Source organism: Neopelma chrysocephalum, unplaced genomic scaffold (genome assembly GCF_003984885.1).
Source record: "Neopelma chrysocephalum unplaced genomic scaffold, ASM398488v2 Primary Assembly neopelma1_96778, whole genome shotgun sequence".
Classification (NCBI taxonomy): domain Eukaryota; kingdom Metazoa; phylum Chordata; class Aves; order Passeriformes; family Pipridae; genus Neopelma; species Neopelma chrysocephalum.
Window position 1 is genome coordinate 268,006 of NW_020925422.1, and position 25,357 is coordinate 293,362.

At 35.3% G+C, this 25,357-nt stretch overlaps 1 protein-coding gene across 7 annotated transcripts in view; it reads right to left on the reverse strand.

The window, feature by feature from the left end:
* DMXL1 (Dmx like 1) overlaps positions 1–25,357 on the reverse strand; it is an 81,077-nt gene that overhangs the window by 10,603 nt on the left and 45,117 nt on the right. For 5 of the 7 annotated variants that reach the window (XM_027709388.1, XM_027709387.1, XM_027709389.1 and 2 more), the window contains 14 exons: positions 23,659–24,749; positions 23,206–23,397; positions 21,896–21,972; positions 21,594–21,721; positions 19,876–20,124; positions 11,291–11,454; positions 10,141–10,280; positions 9,727–9,812; positions 7,667–7,868; positions 6,284–6,401; positions 4,944–5,006; positions 2,999–3,085; positions 2,439–2,560; positions 2,179–2,320 (listed from right to left, as the gene is read on the reverse strand). In XM_027709388.1, the coding sequence (XP_027565189.1) occupies positions 2,179–2,320; positions 2,439–2,560; positions 2,999–3,085; positions 4,944–5,006; positions 6,284–6,401; positions 7,667–7,868; positions 9,727–9,812; positions 10,141–10,280; positions 11,291–11,454; positions 19,876–20,124; positions 21,594–21,721; positions 21,896–21,972; positions 23,206–23,397; positions 23,659–24,749 (2,861 nt within the window). Of the gene's footprint in view, positions 1–2,178; positions 2,321–2,438; positions 2,561–2,998; positions 3,086–4,943; positions 5,007–6,283; positions 6,402–7,666; positions 7,869–9,726; positions 9,813–10,140; positions 10,281–11,290; positions 11,455–19,379; positions 19,494–19,875; positions 20,125–21,593; positions 21,722–21,895; positions 21,973–23,205; positions 23,398–23,658; positions 24,750–25,357 lie in introns of those variants that run through there. The other 2 variants (XM_027709393.1, XM_027709392.1) reach the window with 2 other exon arrangements.

Genomic DNA, 25,357 nt, shown 5'->3' on the forward strand with positions numbered 1-25,357 from the left:
TGCTTTGGAAAAATGCAAACTTACAGAAACATGCCTTTGAAAGACTGCTAACATAACTCTCTGGTGCAGCATCTCCAATTTAGAAGACACACACAATTATCAAGTGCAAATACTTCCATTATTAATATAACTGACATTTGAGACTGCTAGCCCTTACTTTCCCCTTACAACACCTGATGGCTAGAACACTGGTTACTTCGCTGGAGAACTGGGTGCTTTGGGCCTAATGTACAGTAAGCCTTAAAGAATAAAAAAGCACTTTAAATCCACCCCACCAGTTGTTAAACAGGTAAATAATGGTGTGAGTCACAATGACTTTTATGACGAGCTGTTGAGAACATTACCTGAGTTTCAAAGCTGTAGGTACATACTAGCACTTCAGTGCCCTCTTAGAAACACCTCCTGTAAGAACTGTGTGAACACATTATGCTGAAGTGTCTGATGGTGAGCCTCCTTACTTACCTTGTATGAGCTGTGCAACAGGAAACAGTGAAGAGTAACAAAAAAACCCGTAGAGCTAATAAAATGTTAACTGCCTGCGTATCATCAGTCTAATAGTCTCCCTTGCTGATGAAAGTGAAGCAAAGACAAGACTGAGAAGCCAGCTATGATAGAGAACAGTGGGCTATAACTACTAAATGGGCTGCACATTATGGAAAAGCAATGATGACAACAAGAATCAGAAGTAGTATCCGAAGGAACAAAGTAGTAAATAGTAGAAAAGGAAAGATTTTAGTGAAGCTGCTTTTCTTCCAGGTTTGAGTCCTTCCACGGCAACTTCATTTTCTCCCAAGAATCCCTATATCTTCCTGCATTTACTTTGTCCTTCATTGGGTACCTTTGTCTTTCTTCCCTAGTGGGCAGGTGTCGTTCTGTGCTGTGGTTGGTTCTCTGCCACAGTCAAACAGTACGCCAGACAAAATTTAGGTCCGAAGTTTAACAGCAAAGGCATTCAAAACAAGCATAACTAAATATCTTTAAGAAGAAAGTTCTACTACATACAAAATAAAAAGTCAGGTAAGTACAGTTTACATAATAGATTATATAATTACTTAACGCTGAGAAACACATACACAAAAATCCATACATACTTATATCTATAAATGGAAGTGAGAGGAGAAAGCAGTGAAGGCATTCAAAGAATACTTGCAGAAGAGACCTGATTGTGGTAATAGAACTGCAACACTGGAAACTAGGATCAGTATTTCCTAAACAGAAGGCAGAGGCATAGGTACTGGCACAATACCCACTTCCACGTGTGGATAACATCATCACTCAGATAATGCTTATTCCTTATTTACTTCTCCTAATCAACAGATATTTTCAAAAATCAAATACAATATTAATTAACATACGGTTATTTCATTCTGCCATCAGTTACAAACTTGCTTTGAGCTGTTAAATGACACAAAATGTAGCCAAGTCCCAAGACTTAATGCATTCAGTTATCCAGGAAAACTCCACATCTGTGTGCAGAAAGATGAAGATACAATGGTGCCTTGTATGACCCTTTCAGCCCAATTAAGCGTCTCCAAATAAGCCTCTCCCAGCTAACTAATCAACAGATCTGCATTATTAGACAGCATCTATGCTGCACAGGAACTAAGATAACAATGTCAATGGTCAGACTACAATTATCATTTGATCTGAATTAAATTTAACCTAATAGCTTTTTGCTCAGGGCCAAGCTTCATTCCAGACACAAAATCATTCCTAAAACTTAGAATGAAGCTGAAGATCACACTTAAAATAAAAGCTATTTCAATATTTCATTTAAATATTTCTACCCAATCCTTACAAATTTATAGCCTGAAATCTGCTGAATATACACTTTTTAGATACAGCATTTGGCTTCAAGCCGTCAAAGAACAATTTAAGAAGCAACTTCTTACCTAAGCCCTAATTCTTTATTTTTGAATTATGTATCATAAGTAAAGAAAGCATATATGGCTTGTCTAAAAGCTTTGTTTGCTTAGTTGGTGTCCCCTAAATTATGTGCAGTATTTATAATAATAACCTATTACGGGAATTGTTATAAAAAAATCCAGCTCATCTTGATTACACCAAGAAGCTACATTTACTTACACGCTAGTTGCAAAATATAACCAGAAACACTGAACAGACAAAAGGAGGTAAGCAGATAGAATACATGAAGGTAATCTTTGACAAGTGACTTACCACAGATGCACCCCTGCCAGTTTGTGTACTACCAAGCCAAGGCATACTGATAGGTGTGCCAGGATTACTATGAGTATAAGGAGTAGTTCCCTGAACATTTACCAGATCATCACGAGCATGTATAACTAAGAAATCATCAGCCCTGTAAATGAAAAAAGCACTGTAAGTTAAGATTCCAAACAGCAACATTAAATACCATGCTTTGTTACTCTGAATTATCCACAGTCAAAGCTGTAATATTGAAAACAAAGAACATATACCCTTTATTTTCTATTTCCACATCATCATCAACCCAGGTATAGATTTGCGTAGCTAAAATCGCAGAAACATCTAACTCTTGAATATCATGACTTGATGCTATTGCAATGCAGTTCCGATTTGCCTGAAAAAAAGTAACACACAGAATGGGAGATACAAAAGGAAACCTCAGAAAGGGGTTTATTTTAGTTTTCTATGATTATGGCACCATTGTTCATACAAATACACACAATCAATTTATAAAACCCCAAACATATATGTCTGACCTATATATGTTAAAACTTGACTCTTACACACAAGTTTAAAGAAAAAGTAGACACCACCTCTCCATTCCCTCAATGTACTGCACAACAGAAAAAAAAGTCAATTTGTAGTAGAAGTGCTTAATTATGAAAAGGTAATTATGAAGTGCTTTTGAGCAGGGAGTGCTAAAAGTCCTGTGTGCTAAAAGTAGCTAAAGATGCTGCCTAAGCTTATCTCACACATTCACAATGGGACTACCACCAGTGTTATCAGGTGGAAGTACAACACAATTAGATTATTCTACCTCCTTTACACTCACCTTATTGACTGCAAAAGCAGTAATGATGTCAGACTCTTTATGGATTATTCTTGCCTTGCCTCCTGGGTATCCCATATCTGTTTCTATCTGTATTTAAAAAGTGAAGCATTATTAAAAACAAACTTTTATACAACACTGCTTTTTAATGAAAGTACAGAGACCAAACACTGTTTCATACGAAATTTCTTTTTTTTCTTCCATTGAACTCTAAGAAAATTCAACAAATACATCCTGTAACAATTATGGTAAATCTTTTTTGTGTAATAATCTACTTCCAACTGCCATGTTGAGATCGCCACAGCAACAGAGAAAGTGTAATTTGTCACAGAAGTCACAGTTCTTTATTTGTTCTCAAGTTTTTCAAGGATGCTGAAAACCAGCAAGGCTGCATACGCACTTGCTGTTGATGACTAAAATTTTGAATCTTGATGTTTTGCTCTCAAAAAACTTTTTTTAAGTCTTTGCAGGCTCTTAGCAAACACTTTTTGCCACTGAAACTGATGAAATAGTCCAAAAGAAGGTACTGGCAAGCTCCTGAGCGGGAAAATAAATTTGAACTTTGTCAGCTTATCTATTCACATTTTTCCACAATTGATTAAATCTGGAATTCTGTACATTGAAGTATCACAAACTTTTTACTATTACGTATTCTTTTTTTAAATTATTTTTCTTAATGTGATCTAATGTTGGATTTGAGTATCGTCTACCGTTCTGTATTTCAGAAGTGCACTGGGGTATGTGCCAGTACACACAAAATTCTAAACTCTACCAGCACTGTAGCACTTCTGTTCAAAATTAAAGAGCTCAGCATTGCAAGTATTAAACTGATTAAAGACTCAGTCTATTGCAGTTACAAAATTATTTTACAGTTAAAAAAATGGCACTGCCAAACTAATGGTGATCTGAAAATTTAAAATTTTTCTTCAAAACACAAAGAACTATTCCAGAACTATTCCCAGCTCTCATCTTCAAATTCTTAATCTTCTGACATTTAAAAGATTTAATCAAGAATATTTTACTTGAAAAACCAGTAAGATTGTGCTGTCAAAGATCTGCAAATGGTCTTTTTTGAAGTCTGAAAAAAGTCTATAGCTGTTACAGACAAAGAAGTGGAATACTTTTTTTTATGTCAAAACAAAATTGATACCTTGTTGACTTTATGTATGTGACACTGCACAAAAGTGCAGTGACAAACAGATCAAACCCATGATCTGTTGTGGTGAACAAACCTGCATGAAATTAAAATGACTTTTCCACAGTCGGTTCCAATTACCTATTTGCTAATACCGTTTTATCATATAATTAATAATAATAAGGTAGCCCAAGGACATCACAGAGTGTTCTTGTTTCTGTCTTCACATTAGTTTTGCAAAAGAAAGACTGAAGAATACAGTATTCATTTGAATTTCTAGGCAGAATATTATACCTTTTCAATACCATCTTCCAAGAAACTTGCTACAAAACCGTTATATGGATTCATTTGTCACCATGTTTAAAATAAGGTTCAGTGAAAATTTTCAGTAGCAAACCAGTATCATGTTAACAAAACTGCCGTAACTTCAGTTAACCACTTCCACTTACAGGCAACTATAGTTCTAGATATCTCATATTGGTGAAAGGTCCTGTATGTACTATATACCATACTGCTACTAAATTTTTGTCACTTGAGCAAACCTCAACTTCAGTTCTTCACTTCCCATAGTTTTAGAATTTGATACAACATATTGTTCATACCTGGTTGCTTGATGCAGCTTTCTAGCATAATTAAGTTTCAGATAAACTCTATAACAAGACTAGTTTAACTCAATCCCTTGCAAAACTGATTTTTTAAGTTTTCTTGCTATGACATCAAAGACTTTTTTAAAGTGAAATCAGCACCATTTCAAAAAGAAAGTACTCCATAATGATGTAAGGTCTAATAAATTTGAGGATTACTACTGTGTACCTTATTGATGATGTGCTCCTCCACCACAGAATTTTTCATGGTTTCACTGTGCTCCTCTAATGACTTCACCAAGGAAAGAACAACCACAGAACAAAGCAAAAGATAAGACATAACACACAAGATATCAAGGAAATCCTTAATTCCTTGGTTTTTACCCCAACACAGAACAACTGAAAGACAGCAGCATGTCTGCACACACACACACGTTTTATGTAGTAACAATAATTAACAAATTCTAAACTCTGTATTCAGTACAAAACGTACTGATTTACCTACTCTGTGATGTAACAGCATCCATCCCAAAAGTCAAATTTATTGAAAAAAAAGCAATCTACACTGACAAGATAAAAAATAAAGCCAACACATCTATGCTGTATAAGGCTATACATGATCCTCCTTTGAAATATATAAAGCCCATACAAAATCTCCCAAAACACCTGTCCACACAGCATAGCAACACAGCTGCATTAACATGAAGCATGACCAGAAACGGTGCATCTTTAAAGGACAAAAGGAACAATTTTCCTTTTAACTGCAGTGAAAACAATTAGCCAAAATTACTTAAACAAGCTAATATTCAAGTTGTGACAGAATTGAAGGTTAGGTCATAGAGACCTCTCTGCTGCCATGTCATCAATATTTACTAGTCATAAATATTCTTTTTCCTGCATGTTTAATTTGTTCACATCTGCTGCTTCTCCTCTGTTTATGCTACTCCACATTTTTTCTATAATACCAGCAATTCTTTTAAAATATTAGGAGTAGGGGCGAGTAAGAAGAAAAAAAGAGGAACTAAAGAGGGAGGAAAAAAAGCCCAAACTAAAAGTCCATTACAGAACCACAATTTAAAAACATTTAACTGAATCTGGAACCTGGAATCCAAGAAGACACTGGAACAAATTATCAGAGACAGAAATAATAACTGTTGTATGACCAATTTTCTTACTAAAATCAAATCATAACATGACAGAAAGCAGAGGATAAAAGCCAGGATGACTGTGGCAGGGAAAATTTCACAGTTTTAGAACTCTGGCTGATTAGGTTACTGGTTTTAATCTTTGAAATTTTCAAGTTTGTCATTCTTTTGAGGCAGCTTTACTTAACGAAGAGGCTGACTATAGCCAAGTTGTGTTAGTTCTCATTCTACAGTCACAGACTGATTTTGTATTCTATGAAACAACGGACAAATATTTTTTATTAGAAATACTGCAGATTTAGAGTCATAGCCAAGAGAGTATTAACCATTCATGCCCTAGAAGTAAACATGCCAGCTAAATAACTTAAGTAAAAGTTCACAGATTGACCTGCAATACTTTCTCCATTTTAAACACCATACTGACCTCATTTAGGCATCGCTTCTTTGTAAAAATATTTCTGATAAAGGTTTCCTGGACTTCTTCCTGTTTGACCAAGTATTGCCAGAGCCTCTTCACTGATAGTGCAACATGACTGCTAGATCTACAGAATGAAGTCAAAATAAATATTTACACACTGCTCGTACTTATACAAGAGTACAATATCTTACACTCGAATCAAACTATAGTCAGAAGAAATGCTGAAGCAAAACTATACAAGATCTATTTGGAAGCACTTTAATACCCTCTTCCTGAAAAACCTACATGTGAGAGGAGGCACAAAAGGAAGAAGGAAAATAATATGTAGCACTTTCTCCTCCTATTTTGGGACAAGCGAGAAAAATCTCTTCAAGAAACTACACAATGATAAGGGCAGCATACAGATTATTTATTAGTCCAACTCATTCTTTACAACATGGATCATCTCTGTTTAGTGCTAATGATTGATCCTATCACATGGGCAGTGATTGACTAACACTTCCTGCTAGGAACACATCATCAGCTGAGCAATATCTCTGAAACATCCATGACTTTTCAGTAACAAAATTGGAAGGACTGCAGAATCAGATCAGAATTCAAATTTTATGCTTATCCCTAGAAACAATATGCTCCAGCAAAAATTATAAATACAAGTACAGCTGCTTATGACAGGCCAAAAAACAACAAACTCTGAACTGCTTTAAATCATAATTTAAAAATAATATCAGACAGCAGATACATGTTAAACTGTGACCTTTTAACCAAGTCACATTACTAAAACTAAGTATGACCATAGTAAGATATTTTACAATATAAAGACAGACTTTTTGGCTGATTCTGCAATCCATCGGTGACAGTAAGATTAAAAAAGCAGATATCTATTTAAAAAATTATAATTTAAGAAACTGAGCACACTTTTCTGGCTGAACATGCAATTATGTGAAGTCATAACTATGCAAATATTACAAATACAAATAGTAAATATTTATTCTCTGCTTTTAGGTAATAATACTGATAAGAACGTGACAACATTACCTCCAAAGGTGGGGCAATTACTTCATTCATTGTCTCTAATCCTTAATTATCTCTCAAGGTAAATTTTTTATTCTTTAGTTTATTGTCAACCATACTTTTCCAAAGACACTAAAAATCTATATGTTAAGCTTCAATAAAAGAACTTAAAAAAATTAGAAACTGTTGTTTGTTTTTTCTGATCTTGCTCCAGATCAGAGATGCATGAAATCTGATGTGCACCCACCATTTCACAGTGGATTAGAGTAAATCTTGAAACTGGCATTTAGTTATTGAATTCTATCACATGCACTAATAACCTAATGTTTGATTTATATTAAAGATATTATAGTCAGTACTTATATAAATTAGACTCACCTGAAAGGAGTGTTTGTAGGCTCTAGTAAAGTTTTATGGCGAAGCAATGCAGGACCAGCAGCTAAGGAATCTTCAGAAGCATGAACTGAAATATAATGTTGAGGTGGACCCCCATAGAGCTCAAGACGTCGGAGAAGAACTTGTTCCCAGCGCTGCAAAGTTTTCAAAACTGCATGGCATATTGGGGAGCTAACTGGAAGCTCTATAAAGACAAGTAAACAATAATAAAAACCCTCTCTTTTCCATTATGATCTTGACAAAGACAATTCAGGCAGATGAAGACTGAAGTTTATTTCAATATCTCCCCACTTAAGCTTTATTCAAACCTCAGTTTGATATTTGCAAGTATAAAAAGATGAACTGCTTTGTGCTATCACTGCTAAATACAGGAACAGACTTCTCCAATGCTGACAAAAATTAAATATCATGGAACAGATCCTCCTGGAAGCTATATCAAGTCATATAGGTGACAGGCAGGTGATGAGAGAAACATGACATTCCTTCATCATAACAGGCAAATTGTGCCCAGCTAATCTGGTGGCATTCTATTGTGGACTGACTGCAGAAGTGGGCAAGGGAAAAGCAGTGGATGTCCTCTATTTTTGACTTCTGACATAGTCCCACACAACACCCTTACCTCTCAATTGGAGCAATAAGGATGGACTATCTAATGGCTGGAGCTGGTTGAATGACCTCAAACAAAGAGTTACATTTAATGTCCAAATGGAGATCAGTGGCAACAAGTGGCATCCTTCAGGGATGCATACTGGGATTAGTACTGTTCCATATCTCTGATAGTGATACAGTGGTAGTGAGTGCACCCTCAGGAAGTTTGCAGGTAACACCAGGATGAGAAGTGCAGTTGATTTGCTGGAGAGAAGGGATGCCACCCTGGACAGGCTTGAGGATTGGGCCATGTGAACCTTCCAAGCTTACACAAGGACAAGTCCACCTGAGCCAAGGCAATAACCAGCACCAAAACCGAATGAGTGATGAACAGATTGAGAGCAGCCCTATGGAGGACTTAAAGATACCAGTGGATGAAAAATTGTACATGAGCCAGCAATGTGCGCTTGCAGCCCAGAAAGCCAACCACATCCTAGGCTACATCAAAAGAAGGATGGCCAGCAGGGTGAGGGAGGGAATTTGGCCCCTCATACCTGTTCTCATGAGACTCCACCTGGGGCACTACACCCAGCTATGGGGCCCCCAGTGTAAGAATGACAGGGATCTGTTGGAGTGGGCCCAAAGAAGGGCCATGAAAACAGGTCAAAGGGCTGAAACACCTCACCTTTGAAGACAGGCAGAGAGTGTTAGGGTTGCTCAGCCTGGACCAAAGAAGGCTCCAGGGAAAGCTTACAGCACCCTTTCAATATTTAAAAGGACTTAAGTTAAAGACAGAGTACGACTTTTTACCACGGTCTGTAGTGATAGGACAAGGAGTAATAGTTTTAAACCAAGCAAGGAGATTTAGATTAGATATAAGGTTGACATTTTTATGATGAGGATGGTGAGACAGTGGAACTGGTTGCCAGAGAAGCTGTCGATGCCCCATCCCAGGAAGTGTTCAAGGTCATGTCAGATGAAGCTTTGAGCAACACCATCTAGTGAAAGAGTCCCTGTCCTGTGGTAGGCAGGGTTGGACCTAGATGATCTCTAAAGGTCCCTTCTAAACTGAAACCATTCCATGGTTTTACAATCCATGAAACAAGGAGTAGGAAGCTTCTTACTTGAATTACAAAAAGCCTATAGTGTTTCCACCAAGAAATACATATTGTAAACAATCTTATGTGACTAAGAGTCAAAGAAAACACAAGTACGCAGACTTCTGCTAACTACTGAGCATTCCTTTTCACCCATTCATCTTATCCACCCACAATATTATTTCATAAATATGCCTGTATGATAAAGAGTATCAGAATATTTATTCCCAGATCACTGAAAACTTAAGAACTTTTGAACTAAAAATAAAGCTACATCATATGTATATTATTCAACATATTACTGATTTAAAGTGTGGTGGTAATTAGGTATAAAGAGACAACTCTGCTGCTTATTACCTGAAAGATCATGTCCAGCCAAAGGGTAGAAAATCTTCAAATTGTGAAGTACCAGCTGAACCATTGCCAATCTCATCAGTGACCAACTAACAAGAAAGCACTAGTAAGTCATTTACTAATAGTAAAATAATTTTTTCTCACGTATTCAATACTAGGATTTAAATTTAGAGCTTCAAATCCTCATTATACACTACTAAAAACTAAAACCCGTATTTTAGAATATTATAGATACTTTGAATTCAAACGTCACTATACTATATATTGAGTAAAATAATCATTGTGAAAAATTAACTACTAAGTCTAGATAATGCACTCCCGTGAAATATCAAGTAATTGGTGTATTAACTTAAAAATAAAAGGCCAGAAATACAAGTCCAGACATTGTAGAAGATCTTACATTCTAAAGCTACTTACCTATAAGAATTTGAATTAGAATGCTCTTGATTACATGAATTTGATGCACACACATCTCCATCAATGTCTTCATCATCTTCATCACTTTCCTGACTCTCTTCTGAATCATATTCCACTCTACTTTGTGATGGAAGAAATGGCTGAAAATTTAAACAATATTCCTTAAGTTATCTTCTTTTATCTCATTTTAAATTACCTTTTAAAAATGGAATTGTTATAATATTTAATGCTTTTTATAAAAATGCAGGCACATCATCTTACTCAATTTAGTGACATTTGGAGTTTGTACCTCGTGAAAAGGGTAATTGTCCATAAGCACTATATACTTAAACAGCTTAACTATTTTTCATATTACTGAAAATTCTAATGCTGAAAACACTAACAGTTTTCCAATTTTTATTTTACTTTATTCATATATTTATAGGTCAAATATATCAAACAAGATGTAGGACACACAGGCTGGTCAGAGAGAAGCCAAAACCAGAGTATATTCTCTCTAGTTCTTCCAAGGGCTCAGAGGGCAAAAAACCAAGAAAATCCTATCCTTTCCCTACAGAATTCAATATATGACCAGCCTACTATCGGTGCCTCACTGTGTTTATTCAGTGTTTGCAATTTTTTTTTTGTCCTTGTTCCTAAAATAAAACTGACATATTTATTTTGCTGGTCTTACCAACGTATGATACAGAAATGTGCATACAACTCTACAACGTTACGTAACTTTCTACAAAGAAAGATCTGCCACAGCAGACTTAACAGGAGGCAATATAATTTGATTTTTAGTAAGCTTACACATTCATTTCATCCAATTGAAATAGCTGACAAAAAGCTTTTCACATTTCCTTGTTCACCTAAATAGCTGGCCCATAACTACCTATACATTTGTACGCTGCAAGAATAAAAAAACATGTTTTGTTCATACCATCACCTAAAAACAAATTAATTGAATAACAACAGTTTTTAAGAAAGCTATTTCAAAAATACCTATTTAATGTTTCAGAAATATCCGTGGTTTAGAAAAAGCTAAATGTGAGCAATAAAAACCGGCAGGTTTTATCATATCAATATCTGGAATAATGACTAAGATGAGAAAAACTACCAGTCCAGAAGTGACAGAAGACACTTAATTGTCATAATAGCAAAAAATTACCTTTGCAATGAAATAATCCCAGATGCTAAGCTCAGGAGGGATAAATCTTTCTTTGTGACATGGAAATTCTTGGTCTACCAATGGCAATGCAGGCAACTGAGAACTCTCTTTTGGAGAGGTTTTTGATGAAAGTCTGTAACGTTTTTGCTGTTTCTCTCCATCATCTATGGAAAAAGAAAATACAGTATGTGGTTTAAACCATCTGCTTCACCTCCCTATTGCTTTTAATAAAGGGATTCATAATAGAAAGTAAAAATCTTCATTACAAGTTTTCAAAATTTTAACATTTCTGTAACAAATAAAAATAGAAAATGCTGATCCTCAAATACATGAAACTGACACGTAACTAGAACTCCAGAAAATGAAAACTCCCAGCATAAATAATACAAAACAGCAGAGTACACCCATAACTGCATTAGAAGTTCCCTTTCTACAAAGATGACAAATATCATTACTCAAGCAACGATATTACAAAACTAAATCATTTTAATAAGAACTACTGAATACTGATAATGCTTGCTTTTAAGACAAGCCAAAAGTCTTGTCTTTCAGAACCTATATTGCAAATATGTAAGCTTGCCATTCCTACCCAAATTTTAATTCCATGTCTCCTTGTAGTGGAGGTCTGTATTTTTTCTAAATGGTACAATTCTGCTAAATCCCTATGTCCCAACAATACATTTCTCCAGAAAATATGAAAGATCCCATTTTAACTAATGCAATCTGACAAATATCTTTTTAAACAGGGAAGGACTAATTATTTGTAGTAACACCCTAAGTCCTAGGAGTAGAGAGGTCTCCTCACTTGCCCCAACATTGACCTTTTTCAGACAAAAGAAGTGTCTGTGGGAGATTTATCTGACTTACATTCTTGATGATTACAGTATTCAAGGAAATACTTTATCCAAGCTTTCAGGAATATCTTAATGCAGTTATATCACCTAATAACCTGAAATCATTCTGGACCTTGTTAGGTGAATATCCCAATACAGCCTTTCTGTTAGTGGAGGAGGAATGATACCGGTTGTCACTGTCCCTGAGCAACAAGTTAGCGTTCTAGCTCTCCAGAACACATCTGAAGTGAAAGGGACAAGGGAGAAAAGAAATTTTATTTGGAGACTTGATACAACCTGCTGGCCATCACTCACTTTCATAACAGACAAAAGGGACTTGAATCAATTTCCTACTTCATTGTAAAAGGTGGGTTTTTTTTATTTTCAAGTAGATATATGTAAGGCATGGAGATTAGTTTCTATAGTGAAAAAATAAATGGGTTCAAGACTTAAGTAAAAACACAGAAAGCTAAAACATTAGGATAAAAAGGAACTTGATTTTTTGGACTTCCTCTTGGAATCCATGACATTTTCCAAGACCTATTTAATTGAGTCTTTTTTCTTCAGTAGAGGGCAATATGGGTTGTCTTTATGATCCAAGTCTTGGGCTTACCTAGCAGCAGTAATAATTAGGATCCAAGAAGGCAATTCTGCAATCTAAAGGAGCTGACCTGGAGAATGGATATTCCTATCACTGAGTACAAGCATCAACATGTTGGGCCAAACTGTTTGCAAGGATGAACTAAATCGAACATCATAAATGGGTTCTTTATCGTTTTAACTTTTTATTTCCTTCTGCTCAAAATTAACCCTCAAAACTACCACTGAAGCCTCCAAAATTACTTTCTCCTCTTGACAATGCTTGGAACGGCAAAAAAAAGAGCCAGCACACCTATGCATTCCTGGAGTGAACTACTACAAAGAAGTATTTCCTATACCCTTAATTTTTTTGGTTTTAAGTTTTACCCACAGGAGACTATTGATTCTTGATAGATGCTTGAAAGAATCAAAAAATTTCCTTCAAAACTCTTATGGGTATTCCAATCACTTGAACACAGAAGGTCTAACACTCTGGACAAAAGAAAAACAGCACAAATTTACGAGCCATTTTATTCCATGTATAAGACTTCCTTGCTCTTAACACAAACCAAAACAATTGTTAATCCCAAGTCATGTAAGATTTAAGTGGATTGTTTAAAAAAAAAACTTTCTGTTTTTTTATACCTCACAATGTTTTATGCTTTTTCAAATGCACAAATTCTCTGTACTCACACTAGCTGATGAAATTTTTTCATAATTTCTGCTCATTTTAGGACAAGAAAAAACCATGTTTTTCCAAAGAGATTCAAAAAGATTTTTGACCATGTATGAAGATGAACATTACCATCACAAGCAGCTGAACTACTGCGCTAGTTTTGGCTGGGGTAGAGATAATTTTATTCACAGTGAGTCATACGGGGCTGTGTTTTGGACTTGTGCTGAACACAGGTTGATAATACAAATATGTTTCTGTTATTGCTGAGCAGGGCTTACACTGAATCAAGGCCTTGTCTGCTTTTCATACTGCCACACGGGTTGAGGAAGTTGGGGGTGCATGGGAGGTTGGCTGCGGACACAGCCAGGACAGGTGACCCAAACTGACCAAAGGGATATTCCAGACCATATGACATCACATTCAGCATATAAAGCTGGGGGAAAAAGGAGGAAGGGAGGATGTTTGGAGTGGTGTTTGTCTTCCCAAGTCACCGTTATGCATGAGGGGGCCCTGCTCTCCTGGAGAGGCTGAACACCTGCCTGCCCATGGGAAGCAGTGAATTAACTCCTTGTTTTGTTTTGCTTGTGTGTCTAGCTTTTGCTTTCCCTATTAAACCATCTGTCTCAACCCAGGAGTTTTCTGGCTTTCATCTTTCCGATTCTCTCCCCGATCCTGCTGGTGGGAAAGTGAGCGAGCAGCTGTGTGGGGCTTGGTGGCTGGCTGGGGTTAAACCATGACAGCTACAAAGTAATTTATGTATAGAATCTAATAAAAGATGAAGACACCTCATCTTTCATCTTGAAATAGGGATATCATAACAGTGTGTGTTGCACTACTATACTGTGTCATAATTTTTTTTTTTATCCTGTTAGGGATATTATTTGAAATCCACTTACCTGTACTAAAAGTCAAAAAATGCAGTAACTGCAGTAAAATGTAATGCATTTTCATTTCATTATTTAAAGCTTACCAGTTAAGAAAGAGCATGCACATGCATCATTATGAATTTTTAGCAACTGCTCAAAAAAAAAGAAATTCACTAGCATGAAATAAGGAGCACGTGTTGCATGATGCAGAAATAAGCAAGTATATGTCTGCAGGTTGTTTTTTTAAGCAGAATTCAAAATCAAACATTTTACTTTAAAACAGTACTTTATTTCCTTCCGTTGGATCATTCTTTGTATTTTTAAGAATACTGCTAGCCATTGGAAAAAATTCAGTATTTAAGGCAAATGAAAGTACAACCATCTAGGAGGTTTGAAATACATACTACAAATGCCGATTTCTTTTTATGCATTCTAAAAAAATTAAATACAATAACAAATTCATTAAAAATCTCAATTTGTCATTTGGGATTTCAGATAACAAATTACATTCACTTTCAAACTTATCATATATTTCTAGTTAAAACCCTTTTTTGTGTTTTTTTTTGTATTTAAAGCATTCATCTTTGCTTACATTTTACTTATAAGACAAATGTAAAATTTATTTTACAAGAATAAATTTATTTCTCAAGAATACTGGATTATTTCAGACAAGGAAAATCCTTTCATTTGTGCCAAGTTATAATACACGCAATGATAATCAAAAGATCTGCTGCCTCCCTTCTGTCCCAGAAAGAGCTAAAAGGCTCAACTTCCCCAAAAACTAAAATGCAAGCCAGAGTTACTGTATTTTATTGACGATTGTGTGCATGCATGAAGCATCAACAGCCCAACACCCTACGAAAAACACAAGTCTTAATGAAGATATGTGAAATTATGAAGCCCTCCTCTTACAAAAATATCCTCCTTGATTGCAGACATCAACAAGTACCAGCACTGCTGAAGCCCAGAACCAGAGTGTTATAATAAAGACACTACAAAGAAATACCAATTTTGAATCACACCTTGAATCATTTTAGTAAGTCTAAGGCCTGCACAGATTTCTGCAATTCTTTGGGAAGTTATAAAAGCAAACTAGAACAGCAGCCTGGTGAAATTCTACACTGCTCCATATCTCAACTTGAAACATAGAAGGAATTTGCATTTTTTAAGCTGACAAACCCTGAAGTTGATATGATATTCTGATTACAGGCTACAGCTTGTGTGGCCAGAGTGATGAATTTAATGAATTTCCAATCAACAGGAGCAATTGCAATTAAGTTCCCTAAGATGCAGTTTGGTGATTCATTAAAAAGCTTAAAGCAAGGTATATACACTCTCAGATATTTATAATAATAATAACAATAATAATAACAATAATGTAATTATTTACATTGTGGGCATTTCAATAAATTGTGAAGGGAAACATCTTGAAAAATTAAATTATTACAAAAAAATACTTGGTGGCATACACAAACTTTCTTGACATTTTCTGCCCTCCAAGACATTTCCTGACCATCCAAGACTATCTCCACTGAGATAAAGAAACTCCATCATTTACAGTGCAAATACTTCAAGTCAAACTTCTATTTTGCTTTAAAAGCTGACTTAGCCAAGAATAAGATAGTAATAGTGAGAAGTCAAAGACTTAAATATAGACTAGAAAGACCACACAACTAATAAAGCACTCAGTACTTCAAAGCACCATAAGGAAAAAAGCCCGACATTGCAGTCTCTAATTCTGGAATTCAAGGCAATTAATCTCATGCTGATGTCAAAAATTTCATTACTAACAGGATCACAGGGAGTTCTGCATTAAAAAGGGGCAGCTTGGTATGGCTGTTACCTTACATAAGCTGGAAGGTTTTAGAACTTGAGGAATCTGTATTCTTTCATCTATTCTGAGATTAAGCAATTCCTGAAGATAATGTCTAAATGTTAAGGCTTTTTACTATTTCTGACTTGCTGGTGAACTTGAGTGCAGTAACACAGCAGTGCTAGATCTAGTCTGAAGCACTCCTAATGCAAGTTCAGTTTTTGTTGTTCTGTTTTAGATTTGTGATGAAACTTACCTCACAGTAAGTAAAGCAAACAGATAAATGCAGAAGTTCTAAGGAGTGGGGTGTTTTGTTTTGTTGGGGGCTTTTTGTTTGTTTGGATTTTTTTCCTTCTTTACAATGACCTAAGAAAAACTTGACTTACATGACCTGTTATTCTAAGTCAGACATTTGTAAGATCTCTAACGACAATTTGTTTTCTGGGAGGACAGGAATAATGGTTTGTGAGGAGTAAGCAGAGCTACGAATTAATTCAGAGGATCAAACAAGAGAAAGATGTAAGAGTGACAGCAGAACTGAACATCCTATGGATAAGTTTTATGTGCACATCCTCATTATTTAGGCATCTGTTTGTCAAAACCTCTGGCGTGTCAGGTAGAACTCAACACAGTAAGAGCTGACACGTCATCATTTCTCCCTACCAAAGTACTCAGAGATTATATTTGTGTTAAAACTTAGGACAATCAGTGGAGAAAAATAACTCGTCTGAATAGTCAAGTATTTTTAGATTTCTGATTTTCTACATCTGAAGCCCAACTTTAAATGTATAAAGTGTATTGGTAAAATACTCAAATTTAGAAAGCAGTTCTACATTTCACTTGCTTTTGCAGCATGGAATATACGAAATGAAATTATGGATTTCTAACTTAAACCAAAATTCAAACTTTTCCTTAAGAACCCTCTGGATGATAGACAACTTACTATCTTTATAAAGACTTAAATTACATAACAGTTTTCTAAGGCAGTTTTTAAGAGATATTATATAGTAAATACAAATCCGAAAAGATCTACTACAATAAACAATAGGGTTATTTTTCAGATGATAACTGCATCTTGGAAAACAAAACGTCATGTTCTAGTGCTCGTTGCCAAAATCATTTGCTGTAATTGCAAAACCAAGAAACATGACTGGAAAGTATAGCGCTCTAAAAAGCTACGCTCCAAACTGCTATGCTTTGTCTGATCTTTACTTGACAGAGGCAATAAAAAAAAGTTTTTCATAGAAATTAATTCCTAACAGATGTTAAGATTTTATAAAACTACCAGGTACAAGTTTTTGGTTTCTGTTTTTTCAGTTTGTGTTGAAGAGAAATTTTATATCCAAAGATATTACATGCTCAAGTCCACTAAAGCAAAGAGCAGAAAGGGAAATCACATTGGCCAGCACTGTACATAATGTTATGATCTCTTAAAACACGTTTGAAATTTGGAGATCAACATCCCTATTCAGATATATACTAAAGGACTGGATGGGAGGCAAGGAGAAGACATGCAGGACATATAGTATTACATTAGAACTTTTAGTGTTAAGAATTTTTGGCTTTTAATCTCCATTTGAGAGTGGAAACATTTCACAAATCTAAAAGTAAACATAAGAGACAGGAGCCTAGTTATGCATAACCAAATGGGTAGCTATAAAAACATCTAAATAATACTATGGAAGAACATGCCATACTTGACTTGAACAAGCATTCCAGTCACTTATCAGAATTTGTTACTGGGTGTCAGAAATAAAATTAAGAAATGACCGTAAAGGCACAAAAATATAGCTGATTTGAATCCTACTGCTCTGCTTCACTGGGTGTCTATTTCTGGGGGTCTACTTTTTTTTCTTTCTCCTTCCACCATTTTTTTAAAGTGACAGAGAAAGATATTTCTCCAAGAATTCTTTCCCCCAGATTTGCTCTACATAAACACATATTAAAAACAAATAATAACCTACAGAATCCTAGAATTACATAGGTTGGAAGATGCCTGGTCCAACCCCTTGCTCAGAACAGGGCTAACTTAATTGATGGCATTTGTTCAAGTTTTTGAGTAACTCCAAAGATAGAGACTTCACAATCCCTCTAGACCCCTTTTTCAGTGTTTGATTATCCCTACAAACTAGTATTTAAAGAGGTCCCTTCTTCCATGAAACTTTCAGTTTGAGCTTCTTGATTCTTGCAGCAACAGTTCTACTAAATCTGTAATCAGATAATCAGCATTCATTTTTAAGAAAAACATAGAGCAGACAGGCATTTAGTATATATTTCAGAACACACTTCTACGTAAGAACATTTATCATTTTAAACCAGTGGTAGCAGCAGCATTAACACACCTTAGAATACATAGTTACCAACATCTAGGAAACAGAATTGTCAACGAAAGCCAGTTATGGCTTCTAACGGTTCTGTAATGGCAAATATATTTACCTTACCAAAGTGATACTCAGAAACACTTGTTCAATTCCACAGAAAAAACTGATCAGATCTGGAATAAGAGCTTCTTTTTGATTAAAGATCTCTACTCTGAAAATACTTTCCTAGAAGTCTGACAAAGATGGTATTTAAACAGATCACATTTACGGTTTTTCTTAAATACAAGGTAAGGCATTTTTATATGTAACATACATCTAATATCAATAACAAAAATAACAAAAATTATATGAACTTGTATTTTATCTCTCTACATATGTCTTTAGATGTGATGTACAAAGCCAACAAGTAAATTTATCTTTAGAAAATCTTCCTTTAAAAAATTACATAATCTGCAGTATTTTTGCTCTTGGTTTTACAGTACTAAATTAAAATGCACAAAACTGTACCAAAAAGAAAAGCATTACAGGAATTCATTCTGGACTTCAGGATAATTTATCATCATCTGACTTTAAAACTTCAAGGATGTTTACTTTCCTAAAAGGTTCTCAGAATATCAAATTTGAATATCAACAAGACACCTTACATTTGTAATGTCTAGAATGAACACTTAGAAATCCACATGCATAATAATGCTTATATTCAAAAAGCGAAACAAGCAGCTCTCCAAAGATATGAAACACTTCTGATCCTTTCAAACCATGGTCAAAATAATTTTATATTTAATATTAATTTCAAATGAAGAATTAGTAGGAAGATGACAACAGCATTGACAATTTTCTTTTTAAAAAAGGCCCAATTCAACTGCTGCTTTAATCACAAAACTTTAAATTTTGATGTCATGGCTTGCAAACAGAAGGTTTTCTGTCTTTCTGCATATGCAAAAAAAACCCACGCATAGCAAACTGCATGTAGAGGCCTAGTACTAAATCTAGTATCTTGCCTGAAGATTTGGCAGGACTATGAGTACTGAAGGAGGTAAGAGATTTGGAAAACCCCACGCATTCCATGGAGAACACTACTACCTGATGTGGGCTAGGCATTGGGAAGTGCCTACCTGTCAAAGAGAGAAAACATACTGTAATTGTAAAATGGGAATATATACTTGTTATGAGACAACTGGAAAGCTTTAAAATTAACATAAAAAAATTGGCTGTAACAGTACCGGACACTTTCTCTTTAAGATCAACTTAACTCCCTCACATTACAGCAGCTGTGGTACTTGGAAACCTTATTTTACTAGCATTCACTTCTGCTCACTACTACTACTCAATATCTATGCCAATAATTTAGATCCTTGTTTTTCTATGTGGACCTAAAAACACACTGAATTCTTACTGAACACAAACCACTTAAAGCAATTACTCCTAAGCTTTCAGCAGTCACATAATTTTCTTAAAAGTCCCAGAAGAAAATATAAGCCAAACAAGAGAACTAACCAGTTGTTGTCTTTAATTGCTGTTGTCCTCTGCTGGGTGTATGAGCTCCTCCTCCAAAGACAGCAGACCACATTTTGTCATTCAGTGGATGAGCCATAATTCTATACAACTCATTGCTAGAATGTGTTGCAAGGCCATGGATGAACAGACTTAGATAGACCGCAGTTAGAATTTCACAAAGTAAAACTGTGAGACCTGGTTGGGCTTCCTCACCAGCAGAATTCAAGAGACGTATTAGAGCTGTCATTCCTGTTTACATAAAATAAATAAATTCCTTAAGAAAGCACATACATGTGTTTGTGAGCATACTCCAGATTATCAAGGGTATTTTGACTGGCAACCTATGTTATTTAGTAATTTCTAGTGTAAAAAGATTCCAAGTTTTAGATGAAACTGAACGCTCCAGGAGAAAGAGGTACACTTTTTATTTTTAACAATTCATTACAGCTTTTCAGCTTTATGTTTTGGACTAACAGTTAAAGAAATGCATAACAATTTTTCAGTTATTATAACTACAGCATAACACTGTAAGTTGAAATGATGCCTTCTCACTTTACAGTGGTAAAACCAATCAAAAATAATGGGCATCAACTTGAACTAGACACTGTTTGACAAGTGTTCCTTCACTCAAGTACTGAGTATCTTGTGTTTAGATGCTCCCACAAAAAGCTGTTGTTTCAGATGTGGCTTCAACTGTTACACTTTGTGCACAGAAGTGAAAGTGCAAATAGTGGTGGCCAAATAATTCTGCTTTTTTGTCATCCTCTCTAATTTGCTCATAGAGTATGTGAATCTATTAAAAAAACAGAGATATCAGTTCAAGGTAATGTTACTTATAAGAAAAACTGCTAACAATTCCATGTTCCGTTCATTAGAAATTTAACTCTGCAACTAATGAAATAAGGAGAAAACAGATGACAATCTGATTTCTCTCTAAAATTTGTAGATTTAGTGTCAGAACGTTTTGCAGAAAAGAAAAAACAGCATAGCATCAAACACAAAGACTGCTTGAGGCTCTCCAAAAACATTTTCAGTGTGAAATTTTCTGCTTTAAAAAACAAATCCCATAATAAGTAAGCATATTTCTTGGTTATACTTACATTAAAGTTAGTGATGTAAACTGAAGCTCATACATATATATATATGTATATATGTGTATATATACATATATTACATTGCTAACACTCCCTCTAATGTAGCTCCCTAGTACAGCTTCACTAACATACTTTAAGAATTATCTGAAATCCAACATGGATTTTAGAACTACAGAAAAACTTAATTTATTATAAACTTCTCATTTTCAATAAGTTCAATTAGTTCAAAAGTCTTGAGCTGGAGCACAAACTGAGACAGTTTTTCAGGAGTAAGGAAGTACAATACTAGTGCGACTGATTTGTTGCCTCCAGGAGGAGCAAGTAGAACACAGAACATGACTTCATCCTACTTCCCATTTACTTGCCCTTCACTAGAACCCCCAGGAACATTTTTAGCAAGAGAATGCAATATAAGCCAACTTGACTTAGTGAATAATCAGAAGCATTAACTTGGAGGTTTTGGGAAAAAAAAAAAAGACAAAATTTTAATCAAAGAACCCAACTTTACCAAACAGTTGTTATAAATACTACTAGAAAGTCCAGAGCATAGCTACATGCGCTTAAGAGTGGATCCAGATAACTGAGTTTTCCTTAAGAGGAAAGAAATAAATCAACTCCAGATACCTGGCCATTGAGCAGGTGATGTATTTGGAGTCACTGTTTCTTCTAAGCTTGCTGTTCTTAAAGAATGGCGCTGAGTTAACAGGACTGTCTGATACACTGTTCCAGTGAACTGATTTGCTTGAAATGAGCTGTGAAACAGAAAAGTGAGAAATTTATACAAAAATATTATGGTTACAACTATTCAAAGTTCTTTCTAGACAGGCAAGTGTAAGCACTGCCTTCTGGTGCACTACCAATTACGATCACTACAGTGAGACAGTTGTGTCAACAGTTCTCTAAAAAGCACTTTTCCTAACCTTTACCTGTAGCTGTGGCCATCGCAAAGACATTGGTAGATGCAAGCGGAGAGCGACGCTGCTAAGGTGTGCATGACATATATCTGTAAGACACAGTTTTATAGAACATATTACAGTCAGAGTGAGCAATGGTTACTATGACAGACTTTCATGCATACAGATTTGCAAAGTGAAACAAGCACTGAATACAGAAGGTATAAACACACACTTAAAAAGACACATTTCACTTCAGAATTTATTTCAGATAAATCAGTTCACTTTGCAATGAAAGGGATGGGGAAGTATTCACTTACCCCACCAACCCATATCAAAGCTCAGCTGTAGCTGAAATGTTTTCAATTAATAAACAGCAATGTAATAAACCTCTACACAACAGTCATAAGTAATTACATCCTAAGACAGTAGCAATATGCTGGCTCAGAATACAAAGGCTTTGCTCCAGAATGAAACAATAACGCAGCTTAGCTTTTGATCAATTCCTGTACAGGCAATTACAATTGCAATTGCCTTACACAGGCAATTTACTCAGTATCACACTGATCAGTATTTTTAACATAGCTGATACTTTTCTTAAGGTATCACAAACCACACTTAGATAAAAAACTAGAATCAAAAGGGTTCTCTTAAAACATGAAGGGTTTATAATATTTATTTGCTTGTTCCCTCTAAAGAACAAGCAAATCTCTTGAGTGTTCTCTAGAAATCCCTAGTAAAAGCAAACATGATTTGGGACCCAACACGTATAAAACTTTAGGAAAGACTTAACCTAACACTTTAGGTTTCACTTCCAGTCAAAGGTTAAAGATAGAACAAATCTTACAGAAATATAATTTTAAAAAATACTATATTTACTATATGAATATATATACTGTTTCACAAAAAAGTTTACTGCACTTTGCCAATAATAAATTTTTATACTTCAAACCTTCGTTTTACTTCAGTCTAGGAATTACCAGAAGTAATGATCATATTGTCAAATATAATAATTATAATCATATATATATAAGACAAATATGATGCTGATAGTATAGTACAACATGTTTTCCAGAACAGATGTCTTGGACAAATATCCAGTTCTGAGAGGCTAATCTTCTTCAGCTTGTTTAACCAGATGCTCAGCACCTCAACAACAAATTATAAATCAGCGGACATTGCTTTAGCTCAAGATAATTAGTAGAGAAAATAATTATGTCTCACAGTTTTATTATTTGTCACAGGAAGGCACAGGAGAAAGTTTTCAGGCTGTTAGAAAAAAAATTCATGACTGGCAAATTAGACAATGACAACAACAACAAAACGTATAAAAAAATACATACCTTGTTGTTCTGAGTATCTGGATGAGGTGGTGAATCAAGGTTTATTATAGCATGTAATATATCATGAGTTAAATTACCAAGGTGTAGCAATGGATTAGCCACCACCGTTTTGGCACTAGCTGTGCAAGCAAATAGGAGAGGTATAGAACTTTGCTCTGGTGGAGGGCTGGAAGGCATCTGTACCGACTGCTCCTAAAAACAAGCAAGAAATGCAAAGTGATAGTATATATTCTTAAATGGAACCTAAGAATTTTTGAAAGAGGGGAAGGGATTCTAAATAACAATAACAACAGCAAACACCTACAGAAAACATAACCTGTTAAAAACAGATTTACATTTGTTATAAAACAGGTGCATGCTATAGTAGGAAAACTTCAACAATAATACAAAATACATTCAAATAAACCTACAAACCAGAAGCAAAGAAAATACAAACTAAGCTCCTCCACATACCTGCTGAGATTCCTGCAATAGCAGAATTAATTCCATTCTGACAGATGCCAAGCCTCCACCATGTGAGCCATGAAGTATACAGTAACTAAGGAACATTCTTAGGAGAGACTGGTACTTCAGAAGCCACTGACGTCTTTTCTGAAAGTCTTCTCTCCGTAACACATTTTTTTGCTGGTCAGCTGTGTCTTCAGTGTTTTCACATAATGTGGTTTCCTCTGGCATCACTCCAATTTCTGACTGTATCTCTTCCACTTCAACATTATAATCACAGGTCTTCTGAAGAGCTACCACTTCTCTCTCAAGCCACTGATAAAGCTGATATCGCAACTTCCCACCATCTACCTCATAACCAGTGGACAGCGTACGAAGCTCTACAGTAAGAATTTTCAGGCATGCTCTAAACTTCAGCTGTGCTGAAATGATATCTTCTGATGGACTGAGAACATCTTTGTCATCAACTACACTGAAAGATTCCGTGTAGCTAGAACTTGTTTCACACAATTTTTCAGTTTTCTTCAGAGGTCTTAGCTCTTTCATTACCAGGGAGGAATCTTCACTCTCATCATTTTCATCACTGTCTGTCTGTAGTTGCAAGGGTTCATCTTGGAACACCAGACTTGGCTGACTCCAGTCAAAGGAAAGAGTAGAACTTGAATGTTTTCCTGATAAACAATCTGAAGATGAACCTAGACCATTCCATACTGGCTGCGACCAATCAACACTGGAAGCTTGGTCTTTTGTTTCAAACTCTTTAACTGGAGAAGATGGTGAGAAATCTTTACTGGTATCCATTAAACTAGGGGATCTACAAAATGGCTTCGATCTCTTGACAACTTTGGGCATCTTTGATAACACTTCTAAGGCCAACATAGGACAACCAGCTTTCAAATGAGCATATGCAGTGGTAAAGAACAGCTGTCTTTCACCTAGGTTGATTTTATCAGCTAATCCATTTTCTACCGTTAAGCAAATGTGTGTGGAAGACGTATCAGAAGAGCCAAAATGACGTCTCAACAAGAGTGGATGTGTTCTTAAGTAGTTATAGAAGTTAAACACTGCAGGGTTACAAGTTGATGAACCATCTCCTTCACCTGAAAAGAGATTGCAGCATGAGGAAAATGTACCATTCTGTAAGAAACATCAATCTGCAAAATCCCGAGTTCATCAGAAAGCTATCAGGTCTTAATATTAATTCTACTGTCTAATTCATACATTCATTCTACTGTTTACTTCACTGCATCCCCCCTTTCCACCTTCCTTTGCATCTTTATAATTGGAATATTTTGGTGGGGAGGACACTGCCAAACCAAAACATAACTAAAAAGAGAAGCTTGAGTGGGACAGCAAGTAAGACCTTTTAAATTAAAACAGATGCCACTTCTTTTCCTCCCACCAAGGACCGTTTTGCTGCAGTCAAACAAGATCACTTTTCTGTTCAGTTTAGATTTCTAAACTATCTACCTCTAAATGACAATAAGATGTTACACTTTACTAAAGATTTTTACCTAAAGTCTTTTTTTAAAATTTTGGATTAGTTTTTTTATTTTGTCTACATCTTAAAAAAAACAAACTTACCATAAAACTAGGAAATCTGTAACATATATACTTAATGGTAGCAGTATGACATACAAATAAATGAATTACACAGCAGTGTAACACCTATGCATTTTATTTTCATGTCCAAAACAAGAAAAACCCT